This window comes from Dasypus novemcinctus, chromosome 31 (genome assembly GCF_030445035.2).
Source record: "Dasypus novemcinctus isolate mDasNov1 chromosome 31, mDasNov1.1.hap2, whole genome shotgun sequence".
Classification (NCBI taxonomy): Eukaryota; Metazoa; Chordata; class Mammalia; order Cingulata; family Dasypodidae; genus Dasypus; species Dasypus novemcinctus.
The window spans coordinates 26,037,286-26,060,071 of NC_080703.1; the positions used below are offsets into that span (position 1 = coordinate 26,037,286).

General features: G+C 35.2%; 1 protein-coding gene across 1 annotated transcript in view; it reads right to left on the reverse strand.

The window, feature by feature from the left end:
* STT3B (STT3 oligosaccharyltransferase complex catalytic subunit B) overlaps positions 1-22,786 on the reverse strand; it is a 128,285-nt gene that overhangs the window by 59,387 nt on the left and 46,112 nt on the right. The window contains exons 2-3 of the mRNA XM_058290902.2: positions 20,442-20,550; positions 10,061-10,348 (exon numbers count right to left, since the gene is read on the reverse strand). Of these exons, the coding sequence (XP_058146885.1) occupies positions 10,061-10,348; positions 20,442-20,550 (397 nt within the window). The remainder of the gene's footprint in view (positions 1-10,060; positions 10,349-20,441; positions 20,551-22,786) is intronic.

Sequence of the window (22,786 nt, forward strand, 5' to 3'; positions counted from 1 at the left end):
TCTACCAGGTTATCAGGAGAAAGATTTAGAATTGGGTACAAACCCAGAGAAAATCCACCACCACCCCCCCCCACTCCCTGCTTGGTGATACAGATAGTCACAAGGGAAATTAGAAAATATTTTAACTAAATAAAAACAAAAACAGAACATATCAACATTTCTAAGATCCAAAACAAACATTTGCTCACCAAAGCTAACAGCATTATTCATAACAGTCAAAAAGTAAAGACAATTCAAACATCCATTAACTAATAGATGGATAAAATGTAGTAAATATCTCTATGATAGAATCTTATTCAGCCATACAAAGGAAAAAGTACCGATACATTCTATATGGATGAACCTTGAAAACATCATGCTAAATGAAAGCATACAGATACAAAAGACCACATATTATAGGAGTCTACTTACCTCAATGTCCAGAAAAGAATGTAGACTGGTAGTTGCCAGAGAGTCATCAGTAGGTAAATGAGAATGGAGAGTGACTAATAATGGGTATGGGTTTCTTTTTGGGGTGATGAAAATATTCTGCAATTATACAGTGGTGATGGTTGCATACTTTGTGAATATACTAAAAAACACTGAGCTATGTACTTTAAAAGGGTGAATTTTGTGTAGTACAAATAAAGAACTGCTTCGAGTAAAATGTATAGCTTTAAATGCTTATATGAAAAGATCTTAAAATAACCTAATAATCTAGAAAAAGTAAAGCAAAAACTGAGATAAATCAAAGAAACCCTAAATAAATGGAGAGATATATGTGGATCAGAACACTCAACACTGTTAAGACAGCAAGTCTCTCCAAACTGATATATGGATTTAATGTACTCCCAATTAAAACCCCAAAAGGCCTTTTTGTAGAAACTGACAACTTGATTTTAAAACAGAAGAGCCAAAACAACTCTGAAGAAAAGGAACTAAGTTTAATTACTCATGGTATCTGATTTTGAAAATTTCTATAAAGTAAACAAGTCAACGTGGTATATTGGCATAGTGACAGGCACAGAAATCAAAACTGAAAAGAGTCCCTATCCATATATACATTAGGGTCAATTGATTTTGAAAAGAGTACCAAGATAATTCAGTGGAGAAAGGATAGTCTTTTTTCCACAAACGGGGATGGAACAACTAGACATCCATTTGAGAAAAAAAAAGAGCCTCAACCTTTTTGCACACATGGACCATAATCAACTTGAAATGGACCACAGGCCTAAATATAAAACCTAAAAATGTTCAATTTCTAGGAATAAACAAAAAAGAGTGAGGTAAGCAAAGATTTCTAAGATACCAAAAGCAAAAAACAAAAATTAAAAATTTTTAAAGGTAAAAATAAAAATAGATTTACAAAACAAAATTTTTAAAAATCTAAAAAAATTAATAAATTGAACTTCATCAAAATTAAAACTTTCTACTCCTAGTGTTAATAAAATATATTTTTTAAAAATCAAGCTACAGTAACTGGGAGAAAAGGATGGCAAAAAAAACACATCAAATAAAGGACTGTTTCTAGAATAAAGAACTTTTAAAATAATCAAGTTTGCTACATCAACTGACTTCCTTTCACAAAAGGTTTCTCTATAATATGTAATGCTGTTTGATAGCTTTTACCCACAACAGAACTTCTTTCAAAATTGGAATCAATCTTCTCAAATCCTGCCAGTATATGAACTAAGTTCATGTAATATTCTAAATCCTTTGTTGTCATTTCAACAATGTTCACAGCATCTTCATGAAATTAGATTCTATATCAAGAAACTACTTTCTTCACTCATTCATAAGAAGCAATTCCTTATCCACTGAAGTTTTATCATGAGATTGCATCATTTCAGTCATATCTTCAGGTTCCACTTTTAATTCTAGTTCTCTTATTATTTTCATCACATCTGGAGCTACTTAAAAGTCCTCACTGAAATCTTGAACCCCTCAAAGTCATCCATGAGGACTAGAAACAACTTTTTCCAAAATCCTGTTAATGTTGCTCTCTTGAACTCTCCCCACGCATCATGACTATTCTTAATGGCATCTAGAATGGTAAATCGTTTCCAGAAGTTTGCAATTTACTTTGCCTAGATCCATCAGAAGAATCACTATCTATAGCATCTATAGCCTTATGAAATGTATTTCTTAAATAATAAAACTTGAAAGTTGAAATGAATCCTTGATCCATGGGCTGCAGAATATTTCTTGCGTTATGAAAACAACATTCATTTCATTGTACATCTATATCAAAAATTCTTGGGTGACCAGGTACATTGTCAATGAGCAGTAATATTTTGAAAGGAATCTTTTCTGAACAGTACGCCTTAAGAGTCAGCTTAAAATACTCAGTAAATCATGTTATAAACAGATGTACTGTCATCCAGGTTTTGTTGTACCATTTATAGGGCATAATCAGAGTATATTTAGCGTAATTCTTAATGGTCCTAGGATTTTTCAGACTGATAAATGAGTATCAGCTTCAACTTAAGAGTCACCAGCTACATTAATGTCCAGGGTCAGCCTGTCCTTTGAAGCTTTGAAGCCAGGCATTGACTTCTCCTCACTAGCTACGAAATCCCTAATAGTAGCCCAGAGAAGACTTTTCATCTACATTGAAAATCTGTTGTTTAGTGTAGCTACCTTCATCAGAGATCTTATCTATATTTTCTGGATCACTTGCTGCAGATTCAACATCAGTACTTGCTGCTTGACCCTGAACTTTTATGTTATAATAAGACTTCTTTCCTTAAACCTCAAAAAGCTACCTCTGTTAGCTTCAAACTTTTCTTCTGCAGCTTCCTCACCTCTCAGCCTTCATAGAATTGAAGAGAGTTAATCCTTGCTCTGGATTAAGCACTGGCTTAAGATAATGTTTTGGCTGTTATGATGTTCTGTCCAGACCACTAAAATGTTCTCCACATCAGCAATAAGGCTGTTTCACTTTCTTATCATTTATTTGCTCACTGGAATAGTACCTTTAATTTCTTTCAAGAACTTTTCCTTTGCATTCACAACTTAGCTATATGCAAGAGGTCTACTTTCCGCTTTCAACATGCCTTCCTTGCTAAGCTTAATCATTTCTAGCTTTTGATTTAAAGTGAAAGACATATGACCCTTCCTTTCACTTAAACCCTAGAAACCACAGGATTATTACTGGCCTAATTTCAACATTGTGTCTCAGAGAGTAGGGAGGCCCAGAGAGGGAGAGATGGGCAAATGGCCAGTTGGTGATGCAGTCAGAACACACACAAAGTTTATTAAGTTTGCTGTCTTATATGGGCATGGTCTGTGGTATCCCAAAACTATTATAAATGGTAACATCAAAGATCACTGATCACAGATAACCATACCAGATATATTAATAATGAAAACGTATGAAATATTACAAGAAAAATCCAAACTGAGTTACCATGACAGATGCTTTCTCACTAAGGTCACTACTGTTAATCCTGGTGGGTTGCCACGTGGTGAAACAAGATGGCTGCCAATCTCTACCCAGCTCTCTCCCTTTCCCTCCAGGCTCACAGTCTCCTCTTGAGCTGCTCTGTGAGCCCAGACTCTTGGGAGCTTCATGCTTAAGCAATCCTCTCTCTCACATTGCAGAATCAAATATGCCAGCTCCCCTTTTTCCTCTAAGTAAGTCCATTTATATCAGACCCAGCAAGGGGGCAGAGACTCAAAATGAATCACACCTCACTGATGTAATCCATTCCTATGGGTCTCAAACCCAAAGGAATGGATTGGTTTAAAAAATAATCTTCTGCTTTTTTGGATTCACAAAATTCAAACCATCACACCAGGGAACAAACCCCAAACAAATTGTAGTACATCCATACAAAAGAATAATGTTCAGCAACCAAAGTTAAAACTGCTACACAAGTGGCAAATGGCTCTCAAAATATTATGCTAAGTAACAGTAGCCAGGCACAAAGGGCTACCTACTATCTGATTCTATTTACATGGCATTCTGGAAAAGAAACTCACAAAACCGTAGGGACAGAAATAAGGTCAGTGGTTGCCAAAAGGGATGAGGTGAGTAGAAGATGGATTACAAGTACAAAGGAGAAAACATTTGAGAGGGAAATATTTTGTTATCTTAATTATTATACTGGTTCCACACATCTGTATACATTTATCAAAATTCAACTTGCATGCCTTAAAAAGGGTGAAATTTACTGTAGGATAGTTCTATCTATCATTCAACAAGCCTGACCTTAAAAAATACAGGTAGCAGGCAATATGATAATCACTGTTGCAAGTACTATTAAGTATTTTTCTAAATCATGTCCTCAGGTGTTTGTGAGTAACAATAAAATAAACATGTACTATCATCTATGTTCTTGCACTTTTATATTAATATATCCTCTACATATATTAACTTATTTAAAATACTGGCAAGGATACAGTACTGTTATTTCCATTTTATTAGTTATATTAAATGATACAGCTGGAATTCACACTAAGAAGAAATCAAACCATGGCAGTTTGGCTTCAGAGTGTGTATTCTTAACCACCAAGAAATCTGAATAAATGTTTTGGAATATGAATCGAAAAGAATATCCAAAACTAGCTTTTAACAACAACAATGCTTCAAAAACAATAATACATGACACAAAGTACTTTCTCTTTCAAATTTTATAAATATACAGCTAGTCAAAGAAATTGAAGAGCATACATTAGTTTTTAAAAAACCAACAAAAACCAAAACTAAAACACCAGACAAGGAATGAGTAGACAGGTTACATCTGTAACATATTTTAGAGATTACAAAATATTTTCACCTTCTTTACTTTATTTGGGTTTCAAACAACTTTTCGGAATACTTAAAGCTGTTTTTTTCACTTCCAATTGGCAATAATCAAGTTTTATATAAACATCATCATCTATGACAACTCTACTGTAGCCAAAACATTTTCTCTACATATGAGGAAACTGAACGAGATTGAAAAGTGTCAAACAATTTCCTAAAAATCTGAAGTCAGTAGCTTTTTATGCCATAACTCAAACCCAAATCTTTTGATTTCAAACACTGGAGCTGCTACCACTTAAACCTAATTTATTTTATACATCTTGCTTTTAAAAAACAACAGAAAGAAAACACTCAGTGTATATTAATCTCCCAGGCAGTGAAAAGAATGCTTTATATTTCTATCATTCTGGAATCTTAAAAACAATGGTAAACATAACTTCTCCTTACTAGGTTACCAAATTCATTTAACCCTATAAAACAAAACCTGATCCATATCACTTCTAGAAAAATATCTTTTGAATTAGTAAAACACTACAATGGTACTTTAAAAAATACTGTTGTAAAGGATAAGTGATCCTGAAATTCATATGAAAATGCAAGGGAATCAGAATAGTCAAATCACCTTGAAAAAGAAAAACTAAGTTGGAAAACTCAAACTTCCCAATTTAAAATATTAAAAAGCTACAGTAATCGAAACTGTTTTGCCTATTGATTTTGACAAGGGTGCGAAGTCCACTCAATGCGGGGTAAAAATAAAGACTTCAAGAAATGGTGCTGGAAAAACTGGATATCCACAAGCAAAAGAATGAGAACTTGGACCCATACCTCACACCATTTATAAAAATGAACTCAAAACGGATCAAAGACCTAAATAGAAGAATCAAAAGTATAAAACTTTTAGAAGTAAACAGGTGTAAATCTTCATGACTTTGGATCAGGCAACAGAATTTCTTAAATACAACAGCAAAAACAAAAGATACCAAGAATAAAACATAAACTGGGACTTCATCAAAATTAAAACATGCAAAAACTTTTGTGCTTCAAAGGACACTATCAAGAAAGCAAAGAGATATCCTAAAGAATGGGAGAGAATATTTGCAAGTCATATGTGACAGGGGTCTAGTACACAGAATATATAAAGATCTGCTACAGTTCTACAATAACAGCATAAAAGGACAACCATAATTTAAAAATGGATAAATGATGTGAGCATTCATTTCTCCAAATATATAGAAATGGCCAATATGAAAAGATGCTCAACACCTTACTCATTAAATAAATGTAAACCACAACTAATATGAGGAACCATTCCATAGGATAGCTATAATTAAAAAAAAAAAGAAAATAACACATGTTGGCAACGATGTAGAGAAATTAAAACCCTCATTCTCTGCGGGGAGAAATGTAAAATGACTCATCTACTGTGGAAACAGTCTATTTTCAAAACAGTCTATTTTGTGGAAGACAGTCTCTCAGTTCCACAAAAAGTTAAGGAGTTATCATATGACCTACTCCTAGGAATACACCCAAGAAAACTGAAAATATATGTTCACAAAACAGGATGTATTTGAGTGTTCATACCATCATTATTCATAATAGCCAAAGAGTGAAGACAACCCTAGTATGCATCAACTGATGAATGGACAAAGATAATGTGTTACGCACACTCACACAATGTAATACTACTATTCAACCATAAAAGAAATTCTGATAATCTACAACATGAATGAACCTCAAAAACATTATGCTAAGTGAAAGAAGCCAAATACAAAAGGCCACATAGTATATGATTCCATCTGAATAAAATGTCCAAAATAGGCAAATCCATACAGACAGAAACTAGATTAATGGTTACCAGAGGATGGAGGATGTGTAATTGGGAGTTAGGGGGTTTCTTCTGGAAGTGATGGAAAAGTTCTGGAAATAGATAGTAGTGATGGCTGCATAACATTGTGAATTCACTAAAAACCAATGAATTGTACACTTTAAAATAATTAAAATGGTGAATTTAAAATTCAAATGTGAATTATCTCAATTTTTAAAAATTAAATTAAAAAAAAATGTTGACAGGCAGTGAAGATTCCAATTAGGACACAAGTATATTGATTCAGACTTATATGTCAAAAGAAGATTGAGAGAAGCAGGTGTAAGCACAATGGTTGAGTGCCTGCTCTACAAGTATGAGGTCCTGGGTTCAATCCCTGATACCTCTAAGGGAAAAAAAAAACAAAAGTGAAGACAGAGAATGCAAAACTATAGACCACACAATGCCTTTTTTGTCTTTCTTAAAAGCACAAAAAATTTAGGAATATGCCAAAATTATAAATGCTAGTTATCTCTGGGCAATTGTTTCCCTGTAATTTTCTGTACTATCCAAACTTCCAAAAAATAGGATATTTTCTAATTTTATTTTTTATTAGAGAAACTGTAGGTTTACAGAAAAATCATGCATAAGTGATTCTTCATATACTACCCTATTATTAACACATTGCATTGGTGTGGCACATTTGTTTCAACTGAAGAAAGCACATTTTTATAATTGTCCTATTGACTTTATTCCCTGGTTTAACTTAAGGTTTGTTGCTTCTGTTGTACAAGTCCCTGGATCTAAAAAAAGTTTTTATTCTAGTAAAATATGTATAACCTGGCATTTCCCCATTTAAACACATTCAAATAAATGCCCATGCTGTTAATTACGTTCACAGTGTTGTAACCATCACCACCATCCATTACCAAAACTTTTCCATTACCCAAATAGAATCTCTGTACAGTATAGGCATTAGCTGTCTATTCCCTACCCCTACTCCAACCCCTGGAACCTATATTCTAGGTTCTGACTCTTCTAATTGTTTCATATCAGTGAGATTATATAATATTTCTCCTTTTGTGTCTGGCTTATTTCATGATGCTTTCGAAGTTCATCCATGTTGTTCCATATATAAACTTAATTCCTAGGGAGTAGATGTGGCTCAAATGGTTGAATGCCTGCTTTCCACATAGGAGGTCCCAGGTTCCCAGTGCCTCCGAAAAAACAACAAGCAAAACAAACAAAAAGGTCAACTCAGGGGAGCTGATGTGGCTCAGGGGTTGAGCACTGACTTCCCACATACGAGGTCCCAGGTTCATTCCCCGGACCCCGATAAGTCAAAAAAAATCAACAAACAAACAAAAAAAACAATTTCATTCCTTTTCACAGCTGAAAAATATTTTACTGTGGATATATACCACATTTTATTTATCCATTCTTGATTGATGGACATTTGGGTGGCTTCCCACTTTTGACAACTGTTAATAATAATGCCGCTATGAAAATCAGTGTATAAATATGTGTTCAAGTCCCTGCTTTCAATTGTTTTGGGTTTGGGTGTATACCTAGAAGTGGGACTGCCAGGTCATATAATAATTCTATACCCGACTTTCTAAGGATCTGCCAAACTCTCTTCCATAGCAGCTGTACCATTTTACATTCCTGCCAACAATGAATGGATTTTCCTATTCATATCCTCTCTAACACAATTTTCCTTTTTATTAACAGTAGCCATTCTAGTGGGTGTGAAATGGTATCTCACGGTGGTTCTGAGTTGCACTTCCCTGATGGCTAATGATGTTGAGCATCTTTTTCTATGTTTTTTGTCCATTTGTAAATCTTGTTTGGAGAAATGTCTATCCGAGACCTTTGCCCATTTTTTAATTGGGTTGTTTGTCCTTTTGTTCTTGAGTCGTAGGATTTCTTCATATATTCTGCATATTAAACATTTACCAGACATGTGGTTTTCAAGTATTTTCTCCCAGTATGCAGATTGTCTTTTTATTTTAGTGATAAAGTCCTTAAAGGAACAAAAGTTTTTGATTTTGATGAGGTCTAACAAATTACAAAGTATTTGAAAATAACAATTTTGAGCCTAGTCATCCAGACACACAAATGCTAATAAAATACCATTCAGATGGTTTTATTTTTAAAAAAACTTAAAAAAATACATAGTTTAAGTCTCCTACATACTGCTTCCCCAGTATTAGCCACCCTCTTCAGGTATAATCACTATCAAGAAGCTGGTGTATATGAACAATACACATCATATTTTAATAGTTTATTAAAACACGTATAAATAAATAACACATATAACATGGTCTGTACCATCTAAAATTTATCTAAGATATACCATACATGGGGAGTGGATGTGGTTCAAGTGGTTGAGCACCTGCTTCCCATGTACAATGTCCTAGGTTCAATCCCCGGTACCTCCCACCAAAGAAAAAGACGTACCATACATATTATACTGCAACTTATTTTTCCTCTAGCTATTATACTGTCGCTTGTTACTTACACATCTATGCATATTTTTATAATTTAAAAAATCACATTATTTTTTAAAAGGCGTTATGTATATTAATAGAAAGTTTACGTTTAATCTCTTGGCTGCGCACAATAAACTAAAAGATTTTTAAAACATTTTTGATGAATATACCACCATTAGCAACATCCTATTGCTTGCCATCGATTTCATTTCTTTTCTTTTAAACTCAGGTCAAGAGACTCAATTGATTGTTTGTAATACTCTCCTCTAAAATTCTATGCCAAAGCAAAAATACCCACTAGCCAAGTTGTTTTAAAAGATGCAAAATAATTATGAAAGAGCATAATTATGCCAGCATTCAATTAGCTACCTAAAAATATACTTAAATGTATTAAAACTGTAATTTTAGCAATTCTTATCACTGAAAAGATAAAGCATAAGCTAAACCTTAAATATTTTTAAATGACTAAATAAATGCAAGCTTTAAGTAGAATCCAATAAGTAGCATCATTTTCCATGTTAAAAAAACATTAAGCTTAAATAACTTAGTAACAATAAAATAAATAATGCTAGTTTCAGATAAACAGCATTTAAAATCCCAAGCCATAGAACTACATTTTAGTTTTCATAAGTTACTATTTTCTTATCCTTCTCCCCAAAACAAACAAAAAAATTAACTTGTTTTTTTTGACAGACACTTTTATGGAGTTATGACTTATAAAATAAGGATATTATCATGATCTGTAAAATAGGCAAAATGGTACAATCCATTTTGCATAATCCATTATATGGTATAGCAATGTTGTGAAAACTGAGTTTAATTTATGTGTATAAATACATAGAAAATAATATACATATATAAAACGAGAGGAAAAAATGTATGGCACGTATTTTTTAATGTTACCAATAAATTATAACAGTGGTCTATATGCAATAATAATCAAAAAAGACAAACATGAGGCTAAACTCTATACCTCAGGTAATAAAACCTATAGCATTTCAAAAGAAACATCATAAAATGTTAAGTATTACTTACCCACAAGTAGTATGTGAACTGAAGCGCAAAAATAGCAATGCCTTCATTATCAAAGGATCCAGCTACTGACCGAGATATGTAACCTGGTACAATAGCAATAAAACAAGCAGCTAAAAGTCCTGCTCCTTGGTTCCAAAGTTCTCTGGTAAGCAGAAAAGTAGATATAGATGTAAGGCCGCTAAAAGTTGGTGCAAGGAATACACATACATCTCTTATATGAACTGTTATGTTCAATGTATTCAAAATCCAATGAATAAGGCCAGCTGTTATCATCAAGCCTGGGTAAACCTAGGGGGAAAATGGAAAATTTAATCATTGCATATAAAATGATGTAGCTGAACTACTAAAATTCTCTTAATTATTACATACTCTTTATAATGTTTGAAAATAAGACCTCTAAACCATTTGCCTTCTTTATATACTACAAAATAAACAGTTCTTTATGGATTGGCTACTGAAGAAAAAGCTCATGTATGGAAGGATACATGTTTCAATATAAGGGGAAAAGTCAGACAGGACTCCTGGAAACATAAAAGTGCTTAGAGCCTGAAGGAAAGTAATATTAAACTAGTTCGGACCAGCTAACGGTTATACTATCCTCACCCTAAAAGAGGAACATTAAGCCATAAAACAGTAAATAGGATATTATTTTAGATCTAGTCCATAGTTACTAAAATGTGCATTTATAATTCCATCCTTAGCTAAACCCCAAAAGATTCCTTTCTTCCTCCATCACTGAAACTATGAAAGCAATGCTGGGAAGTGGATCTGGATCAACTGATAGAGCATCTGCCTACCACATGGGAGGTCAAGGGTTCAAACCAAGGCCTCCTGACCCATGTGGTGAGCTGGCCCATGCACAGTGCTGATGCACGCAAGGAGTGCTGTACCATGCAGGGGTGTCCCCTGCATAGGGGAGCCCCAAGTGCAAGGAATGCGCTCCCACAAGGAGAGCCGCCCAGTGCAAAAAATGCGCAGCCCATCCAGGAGTGGCGCTGCTCACATAGAGAGCTGACCCAGCTAGATGATGCAACAAAAAGAGACACAGATTCCCGGTGCCACTGACAAGGATACAAGCAGACACAGAAGAACACACAGCGAATGGACACAGAGAGCAGACATGGGGAGGGGGGAGGGGAGAGAGGGGAGAGAAATAAATAAAAATAAATAAATCTTTAAAAAAAAAAAAGTAAAGCTGTAAATTTCCTTTCCAACAACACTATTTAAAATTACAAGCCCTTACCTCACCCCTCTACTTATTCTCTATAGACTTATCACTATGTGACATACAATTAATTTTAAAAAAACTTTTTTAAGATTTATTTTTTATTTATTTCTGCCCCCCCCCCAAGTTGTCTGCTCTGTGTCCATTCGCTGTGTGTTCTTCTGTGACTGCTTCTATCCTTTATCAGCGGCACCGGGAATCTGTGTTTCTTTTTGTTGCATAATCTTGTTGTGTCAGCTCTCCGTGTGTGCAGTGCCACTCCTGGGCAGGCTGCACTTTCTTTCGCGCTGGGCGGCTCTCCTTACGGGGCGCACTCCTTGCGCGTGGAGCTCCCCTACGCGGGGGACACCCCTGTGTTGCAGGGCACTCCTTGAGTGCATCAGCTCTGCGCAAGGGCCAGCTCCACACAGGTCAAGGAGGCCCGGGGTTTGAACCGCGGACCTCCCATGTGGCCATTGGGCCAAGTTCACTTCCCCAATTAATTTTTTTATTTTATGTATTATCTAATAACTTCCCACCTTTACTAGAATATAAGCTCCAGAATAGCAGGAATTTTTCCCTTAGCATCTAGGACAATGACTGGCACAAAGATGTTCAATACGTATTGAATGCATGAAGGAGTGAGGGATGGATAAGAGGAAGAAGAGAAAGAGGGTGATTCATAATCACTCTTAAAAAATAAAAATATGGGGAGTTCCAGCAGGACTTATTCTTCCTCCAAGAACAGCTAGTGAAAAGGCAGAAACTGAAACAACTCTTCTGGGGCTCTGAGGTCAAAGGAACATGGTATACATCCAGGGAAAAGGGGGACAAAGAGACTGAGATGAACAACTTGTCCACCCTGGCAGCCAGAACTCATCCCAGAGGTGAGCTACCTTGGGTCAGGTCCCTGGCTGGCTGCTGCAAACAAAGAGGGTCATGGAAGACCAAGAATGGGGAGAGGAAGAATGTGTGTAAGGCTGAGAACTGATCATGGATTTTGATCTGTGAATTTACATCACTGAATCCTGGCTCTGAAACAATGCTTTACCCTGCTCCAGACAAAGGTCACCACAGCCCCTGGGTCACTGTTTCAAACCTATCTGCAACGAGGTGGCAGGGGGGTGGGGTGACGCACAGTGAGGTTCTTTAAAAACACACTCCATCCTGGGAAGCAGCTGTGGCTCAACTAGTTGGGCTCCTGTCTACCATGTGGGAGGCCCTGGGTTCGCATCCCGGGACCTGCTAGTGAAGGCAGGCTCGCCCATACCCCGCGGAGAGCTAACGGCCCATTGCTGCAGAGAGCTGATGGCCCATGCGCCGTGGAGAGCTGACGGCTCGTGTGCTGCAGAGAGCTGGCATAGTAAGATGACGCAGCAAAGGGAGATGAGCAAATACAGAAGGAGCGTGCAGCAAATGGACAGAGAGAGGAGACAGCAAAGAATGGAACAAGCCGCAAAGGGGGGCAGTAAATAAATAATCTTAAAAACAAAACAAAAACAAAAACACACTGCATTCTTAGGCTTGAGTAAAGAGTTTGTTAAAGAAAGCCATCTGCTGGCAAGGCCAGGAAAGTGCAGTAGGATCTTTCATGAATCTCCCCCCATGGCCATTTGGAACTGGTTTGCAGGCCCCTTCATGACTCTGGCCTGTTTTGGCTGGGAAATAATAACTTGGGAAAGTTCTCTCTGGGGTGGGTGATCCTCCTCCCAGACTTTGTGCTCCAGGCAATAGCAACTAGAGGGACCAAGAGGAGAATTAGACAAACAAACCAAGGAAAAAACTATAGAGGCAAAATAAACACAAATAGAACAGATCACGATTCCTGAAGAAGAAAAGAGGAAAGAAAGCTTTCTTCTGGGGATGAAACAACTGCAAAAACAGAGCAATCTTAAAAATTGTAGCACATACCCTGGGTAAGAATCAGAAGAAAGGCTGAATAAATCTGATCAGTTAAGCATGGGCTGCTCTGAACTGACCTTCAGAGTATGCTCATCAAGATAATCGGATGCTCAGACAACAGCAGAAAAATTATAAGCCACACTAAGAAACAGGAAGATATGATCCAGTCAAAGGAACAGATCTAAAAGTAGGAGGTATGCAAAATTTGGAATAACTAACCAAAGATGAAGGAAAATATGGCTAAGGAGACAGAGGATTTTAAGAAATGCTATGTAAGCATAAAGAATTTGAAGGTATGAACAGAAACATAACCAAATGTATGGGAATGAAAGGCATAATAGAAGAAATTTTAAAAACTAGAAGCATACAACACCATCATTTAATAGGCAAAAGAAAGAATCGGCTAACTAGAAGATAGGACATTCAAACAAATTATTACAGACAGAACAGATAATGACAACACAAAGCATACAAACATACATGTGATGGGTATCCAAGAAGAAGAATAGAAAGGAAAAGGAACATGTACCTAACCAGGGTGCCCCAAAATATATTAGGCAAACACTGGTAAAGATGAAAGGAGAAATAGACATCTCTACAATAACAACTGAAGCCTTCAATACACCACTCTCATCAATAGATAGAACATGCAAAGGAAGAATAAGGAAACAGATATTGAATAATATGATAAATGAACTAGATCTAATAGACATATACAGAACATTGCATTCCCAAGCAGCAGGATATACATTCTTCTCAAGTGGATCACTAGGACATCACATGTCAGATCATATAAAACAGGTCTCAATAAATTTTAAAAGATTGAAATTAAACAAAGCAACTTCTCTCACCATAATGGAATGAAGCTGGAAATTAAAAACAGGCAAAGAATAGGAAAATTCATAAATACAAGGTTAAACAACACACTCTTCAACAATCAGAGGGTCAAAGAAGAAATTTCAAGAGAAATCAGTAAATATCTTCAGACAAATAAAAACAAGAGCACAATATATTAAAATTGAAGGCATGCAGTGAAGGTAGTGCTGAGAGGGAAATTTATGACCCTAAATGCCTATACTGAAAAACTAGAAAGAGCTAAAATCAAAGACCTAATTGCACACTTAGATGAGCTAGAAAAAGAACAGTAAACTCATTCCAAAGCAAACAGAAAGAAATAACAAAGATAGGAGCAGAAACAAATTAAATTGAAAAATTTTAAAAAAACAATTAACAAAACCGAACTCAGTTTTTTGAAAAGGTCAATTACTTACAAACCCTTAGCTAGGACTTATAAAAACAAAGAGAGAAAATATACAAGTTATCATTTTAAATAAAATCAGAAATGGGTAAGGAGAATTCCGACTGATCCTACAGAAAAAGGATCAAAAGAGGATACTATGAACAACTGTACAGTGACAAATTAGACCACTAGATGGAATGGACATATTCTTAGAAACATGAACAACCTACACTGACTAGAAGAAACAGAAGACCTCACAGATGAATTACTTGTAAAGAAATTGAATCAAAGCCAGATAAAAGCTTCTACAAGAAAAGAAAATTACAGAACAATTTCTCTAAAGAATATAGATGCAAAAAAGTCAACAAAATTTTTGCAAATTAAATCCAACAGCACATTAAAAGAATTCTACACCAAGATCAGGTTGGCTTTATCCCAGATATGTAAGGATGGTTAAACACAAGAAAATCAATTAATGTTATACATATTAAAAAACTGAAGGGGGAAAACCACATGATCATCTCAATTTACACAGAAAAGACATTTGACCAAATCCAGAATTCATTTTCGATAAAAACACTTCAAAGATAAGAATGGAAGGAAACTTCCTCAATATGATAAAGGGCACTACAAGACTGAAAGCTTTCTCTCCAAGATCTGGAACAAGACAAAGATGCCCACTTTCACCATTCTTATTCAACACTGCACTAGAAGTTCTAACGAGAGCAGCGAGGCAGGAAAAAGAATTAAAGGCATCCAAATTGGAAAGGAAGAAGTAAAACATTCACTATTAGCAGATGACATGATCCTATATATAGTTAAGTCCCCCTAAAAACTACAACAAAGCTACTTAGAGCTAATGAGTTCAGCAAAGTGGAAGGTACAAGATCAACATGCAAAAATCAGTAGTGTTTTTATACAATAAGAATGAACAATCTGAGGAGGAAATCGAGAAAAAAATTATACTTACAATAGCAACTAAAAAAAATCACATATCTAGAAATAAATTTAACAAAGGATGCAAAGGACCTGTATGCAGAAAATAATAAAACATTGCTAAAAGAAATAAAAAAGACCTATGTTCATGGGGTGGAAGACAAATATTGTTAAGATGTCAATTCTACCCACATTTATTTACAATTTCAAAGCAATCCCCATAAAAATTCCAAAAGCCTACTTTGCAGAAATGGAAAAGCCAATTATCAGATTTATTTGGAAGGGTGAGAGGCCCAAAATAGCCAAAAACATCTTGAAAAAGAATAAAATTGAAGGACTTTAAAACAAACTACAAAACTACAATGGTCAAAACAGAATGGTATTGGCATGAAGACAGATATATTAACCAATGGAATCAAATTGACAACTGAGAAATACACCCCCACATCTTTGGTCAACTGACATTTGACAAGGCTGCCAAGTCCAGTGAACTGGGACAAAACAGTCTCTTTGTAAATGGTGCTGGGAAAATTGGATATCCATATCCAAACGAATGAAGGAAGTCCTCTATTTCTCACCTTATACAAAATTAACTCAGAATGGATTAAGGCCTAAATGTAAGAGACAGGACCATAAAACTCCCAGAAGAAGATGTTGGGAAGCATATTCAAGATCTTGTGGTAGGCAATGGTTTCTTAGACTTCACACCCAAAGCACAAACAACAAAAGACAAAATAGTTAAATGGGATCTCCTCAAAATTAAAAACTTTTGTGGTTCAAAGAACTTTGTCAAAAAAGTGAAAGGGTAGCTTATTCAATGGGAGAAATATTTGGAAAACACATATCCAATAAGGGTTTAATAACCAGCATATATAAAGAAAACCTACAACTCAACAATAAAAAGACAAACAACCGCATTAAAAAACGGGCAAAAGACTTGAATAGACATTTTTCCAAAGAGGAAATACATATTGCCAAAAAGCACATGAAAAGATTATCAACATCACACTAGCTGTCAGGGAAATGCAAATCAAAACCACAATGAGAAATTTCATACCTACTAGAATGGCCACTTTCAAAAAACCAAAACTATAACTGTTGGAGAGGATGTGGAGACCCAGAAATACTCATTCACTGCAGCTGGAACTGTAAAATGGTGCCGCCGCTGTGGAATAGTTTGTTGGTTCCTCAGGATGGTAAGTATAGAATTGCCATATGATGTGGCAATCCTGTTTAGGTATATATGCAGAAGAACTGAAAGCAGGGGCTGGAACAGACATATGCACACCAACGTTCACAGTGGCATTATTTACAATTGCCAAAAGACGGAAGCAACCGAAGTGTCCACAAATTGAAAAACAGATAAACAAAATGTTACATATATATATACAATGGAATATTATTCACCTGTAAGAAAAAATGAAGTCCTGATGCATTGTGACAACGTGGATGAACTTTGAGGACATTATTTTCAGTGAAATAAGGCTGACACCATAGGACAAATACCATATGATCTCACTAATATGAACTAATTATAATAAGTAAACTAATAAGAGTTAGAATCTAGAATATAGGTTACCAGGAGATAGAATGGGGCAGAGAATGGGGAGTTGAAGCTTAATCTGTGCAGAATTTATAATTAAATTGGTTGTAGTGGTTTGGGGGTGGACAGAGGTGATGGTAGCACATTATTGTGAGTATGATTAACAACACTGGATTATGTGTGTGAATGTGGTTGAAATGTTGTGTATGTTACTAGAAGGAAAGCTAGAGGATAAAACATGGGACTGCACAACATAGTGAACCCTATGATGTATGATGACTATGGTTAATAGTTTAAATTTATGAATGTTTTCTCATGAACTATAACAAATGTAATATCACTATTACAAAGTATTAATTAATAGAGTAGTATATGAGAAAATACACCTAATGCAAACTATGACTATAGTTAACAATAATATTTTAATATTCTTTCATCAAGTGAAACAAAGGTATCACCAAAGCAAAGTGTCAACAATAGAAGGTATATAAGAATGCTGTATCTCCAACTTCTCGAATTTAAAAAAAGGTACATTAAAAAAAAAAACCACTATAATCATGCTAAGTGAAAGAAACCAGACACAAAGTATGGTATGATTTCAGTTTTATAAAATGTGAAAATAAATTCTATAGAGATGGATTTAGATTGGTGGTTATATAGGGCTGGGAAAGGATAGAGGGATTGAGAAGTGGCTGCTAAGGGGTATGGGGCTTTTCTTTTTGGAGTAATGAAAATGTTCTAAAATTGATTGTGGTGATAAATGTACAACTCTATCATTACACTAAAAGCCACTGATTCAACACTTTGGATGGACTGTATGGGATATGAATCAGATGGACTATATGGGATATGAATCTATCTCAATAAAAATGCCTTAAAAATAAATAAGTAATTGTGAGAGAACAGCCAGAAATAGCAGCTAGGTACAGTAGGGGAAGCATAGAGATATCGAGGGGTGAAGAATTTTCTTGTTAAGTTTGTTTTTTATTGATTATTATTGAAATAATGAAAATGCTCTAATGATGACTGAGATGATAAATGCACAACTATGTGATGATACCAAATACCAATGACTATACACTTTGGATGGACTGTAGCCTTTATGAATATGTATCAATAAAATTGATTTGCTGAAATAAATAATAAATATTAAAATAAAAATAATAACCTGGTTCCATTCTACATTCAATACCAGACCCCAGTATGTTTCTTATAGCAGGATAATGATTTTATCAATAATCTTCAAAGAAAATGGAAATACATTTGAAAATACTTCTCAAAGTAAGTCAATATGTCTATGTAATATGGAAAACTGAGCTGACATATTAAAAAAAAAAAGAATACATAGATGTACTGGGTGAAAGCACAAAAGCAAAACAAAAAAAAGTAAGACTTGAAAAAAGTGAGGCCTAAAAGAAACAATTCTCCAGATGTCAAAAGTGAAGGAGGGGAAGTGGACGTGGCTAAACTGATAGAGCGTCCATCTACCATATGGAGGGTCCAGGGTTCAATCCCCAGGGCCTCCTGACCCATGTGGTGAGCTGGCCAACGTGCAGTGCTGCTGAATGCAAGGAGTGCCATTCTATACAGGGGCGCCCCTGCTTAGGGGAGCCCCATGCACAAGGTGTGTGCCCCACAAGGAGAGCCACCCCACATGAAAAAAGCACAAGCCTGCCCAGGAGTGGCACCACACACACGGAGAACTGATGCAGCAAGATGACACAACAAAAAGAAACAAAGATTTCCAGTGCCACCGGATAATGCAAGTGGACACAAAAGAACACACGAGAGAATGGACACAGAGAGCAAACAATGGCAGGGGAAGGGGAGAGAAAAAAAAAAAGTAAAGGAGGCAAAGGTGTCATGGGAGCCCACGGGGGAGGGGAATCAGACCGTATACAAATCTTAGGGACTGGAAGCTGGAGGTTTTATCACCCAACCAAGGGATCAAAGAGAAGGCTTAGTTTGCAGCATAAAGCCAGAGCCTGGAACTGATGTCCTGTTTATGAAACTAGACTAGACAAATCCTACCCATCCATCAAGGAAACAGTAAGTTTCCCATTCTTCCAAATCTCTGAGTAGAAATGAAGGCCTAAAGGAGAAACAAGAAACTCATTCGCATGTGTCAATGTGGGTTCCGCACTTCTATAACATTAGGTAAAAGAAACTTCAAGCTGAGAAATAATCCCTGAAAAGTGTCCAGAACTATAAAACCTCTAAGAACTCCACTGAAAGCCAAAGAGAGAGATTATTAAACGGATGGCTCAAAGTGCCAAGATGTAAGAAAGTCTCGGAGAAAACAAGCCTCCACTAAGGATAAATTCAAGATAAAAAGTTATAAACCATAAAAAGAAACAAACAATAGTCATCAACAATCAATACAATAAGATATATGATAGGATTAGTACAACAAGAACTTCAGGGAATAAACATCTACCACATCCACCATTCAACACCCAACCCTTCTTCAATTTTATTGACTCACTAAAGACCATCATGACTACTCTCACTGTGCCTCTGTGCCCATTTATATGAAGATAAGAAGATGTTCCAGACTAGAAACACAGCACCTTATTACCATGGAAAACTTATTCTTTCCAAACACAAAGGGAATTATTTACAAAATTAGGCTACATTCTAGGCCACAAATCAAGTCTCAATAAATTCCAAAGGACTGAAATTGCCCAAATTTGTTTTCTAACCACAATATATGAAAATACTACATATCAAAACTTATGGAATGTCACCAAAGCAGAGATTAGGGGGAAATTTATAGCTTTATAATGCATATGTTAATAAAGAAAAGTTAAAAATCAAGCTAGTAAACCATCAAGAAGTCAGAAAAAGAACAACAAAATAAATTCAAGAAAGTAAGAGGAAATAATAAGAATGAGCAAAACAGAAAATCAACATGTAACAGAGATAATACACACAGCCAAAAGTATCTCTGGGTTAAAAAAAATTAAAATTTATAAACTTCTCACAAAATTAACCATGAACAAATAATAAGTCAACAGTATATTTCCCTAGCAATAGCTGCCTTGTCTCTCAGCTTCTCTTCAAAATTCTCATTACATCCTAAAACCTAAAATAGTTTCCCTAAGTCATCTTCTGGTCATTAGAATTACACACAAACTATCATCAATATGCAATTGCCTTATAGGAATTTAGGGGAAATAATGGCACCTGGAAAATTAGAGTATCTGATTGTCTTAAATTTCTGGCTCTTTCAAAAAAAAACAACAAAAAACATGTTTTTCTCAACAAGGTTTCTATAGAATAAAAAACACACAAATAACCTGAACTTGAGATACACTGTGACAGTAGATTCCCCCACCCAACCTACACCTTTTGTCAGAAACAGTTGCTAAAAAATGATATCATTTATAATAGTGATTGTTGGGTGTGGGGGACAGAATGGTCAAGGAAAAAACCTAAACAGAAAAAAAGGTGCATCTTAAGTTAATCATACAAAGAATTCAAGAATCCCTATCATCACCTTAGTAATTGATGATTTAATCAAATAATTAACATAAACAGTTATTAATATACTTACAGTACCACCCACTATTCTTCCTAGTGGATACCATGCTCTTTCATCAAACCAATTTAAAAATTCATAGAATCCATGAGATGCAAGATGATGTGTTGATCTATAGTTAAACCTATAGGAAAGAAGAAAAAGGAATATTATAAAATGGTTTAATAGAAAGAAACAGTTTTATCTTTCTTTATATTTACCTCTATGGCTACACAATATATTTGAGAGCAATTTTTCTCAAACTTGAATAGCAGATTATTTTAAAGGAATGTGCTTATACATATTCTAACTAAACTATTTCAAATATAATTCAAAACGAAACAGAACCACAAAACAATCCCCCCAAACCTACACCCATCAAACTAGTAATGCTCAAATTAACACTTGACCATCACTTGGGGTCCAAGTGGTAACAAGGTATAAATCTGGATATAAGGGAAGGTACAGATTCATAGAATTCATCAATTGATCAAAGGAAACCATGACTCCCAAAAACTTAAACACTGACAGGAGATAGAACCAAAATGGAAAAGGAATACAATCAACATAATCACCTCTAATCTTAAAACCCTAAAAACTGCTGGGATAAAGAAAAAATTATAATAGCACTAAAAACATATAAGTGAATAAAACATAATGGCACAGTAAAAAAGTAAATGATTTTAAAGAATGAGAAATTGTAGTTAATGCTGAAACATAAAAGATAAAATAGAAGAAATGAAGTTAAAGAAATCATAGTCCAAAATGCAAGCAGAAAAAAACTATAAAGCATGGGGGCAGGTCCAGGGACATTCCATAGTATAAAGCAGCTACAGGCGGCAGAAAGAAACTCTGGAGTAATCCTCAGAATAATGGCATTAGAAACAGCTAGGTGAACTCTCTTCCTCTACTTTGCCAAGGAGGAAAGCAGACCCCATCAGAATTATTTGCCTGAGATAAACGCCAACACGTAGCAACACACATAGTCAAGTGAGTCAAAAGGTAGAACAATGCTGGACACACAGTATCTTCATATCCAAAAAGTACTTTTCTATACCCAGTAGCAAGTTATGACCCTGTCCCCAACAATCACTAGATCCAAGCTTTGTGGCATTTATGGACAGACTTACCAAATACAAAAATAAAGCCACACACATAAAGCAAACATTTGAGAAAAGTAAAGTAAGCACCATGAAAAGCTAAGCATCAAGATCAACAAATAGAACAAATACCAAAGAAAAGTGAAATAAGAATCAAGATCTTCAGAGGGATAAGGTAGGCCAAAACAGAGAGGAAGTATTAACTAAAGAGTACACATTCTGGAATCATACTGCCTGGGTGTGAATCTTAATTCCATACTAACTACTTATGTGACCTTGGTTGGCAAGTTACTTATATTCCTGGGGTTTTAGTTTCTTCACCTGTAAAACAGGAATAACAATTTCATAGGTAGGTAACTATGATGACAATGTAGTATTTCTAAAGCACTTAGAAGCAGCTATCACTATTATAAATGAAATCATTTATGAGAAAGGAACTAAGATTTTAAATGACAAAATATGATTTTCAAGGATAAACAAAGTTAAAAAGATAGGGTAAATAGTAGAAAGGACAAATAGCAAATTAGAACAAAACAGAAAATACAATGAAAACATTAAGAAGTCTCAAGAGAAATCCAGAAACTCAATGGTCTTTAAAAAGGCTCAGTAAGTACCACATGGGAACAAAAACCAAAACAAAACTTATACACATCCCAATACATTGCAAAACACTAGGCCAATTTAAAATCTATTCAATGAAAATAAACAGATTATCTACAAAATAATAATCAAATTAGACTGATACCATTATTTCTCAGTGGAAGCACTAGATGCAATAAGGCAACTGAATAATATATCCAAATTTCTGACTGAGGGAAAAGGCTCTTAAATTTTTAAGAAAAACAATAGCTTTATTTGTCAGCAGCATGGAAGAATAAGCTAATGTTATCCCCTCCAAAGTAAATATTTGCCTTAGTTGAATTTAAAAAGAGAAATCATCCAATACCAGAAGTATTTACTATACTCACAAAGTCAGGACTGTGGAAAGTCTGTCCCTTCAGTAAAAGGAGATGGAAAATAATCAACTTATCCTGGAAGTGAAAAAGTTTCTCTTCCCAAGCGGGAAAAAATTTCCCAGGAGAAAGATAAACTCCTAACCTTTATACCATGTGTGAGGGTAGAGTCTAAATTCACAAGGAATCCCTAAAAGCCAAGAAACCAACAACAACAAAAAGGTACAAACCAATTCAATTAACAGAAACAAAAACCAAAAAACAACTATGGAAAGATCCAGATGAGGTCATAAACAAAAATTACAAACTGCACAAGAAGAGTCACCAA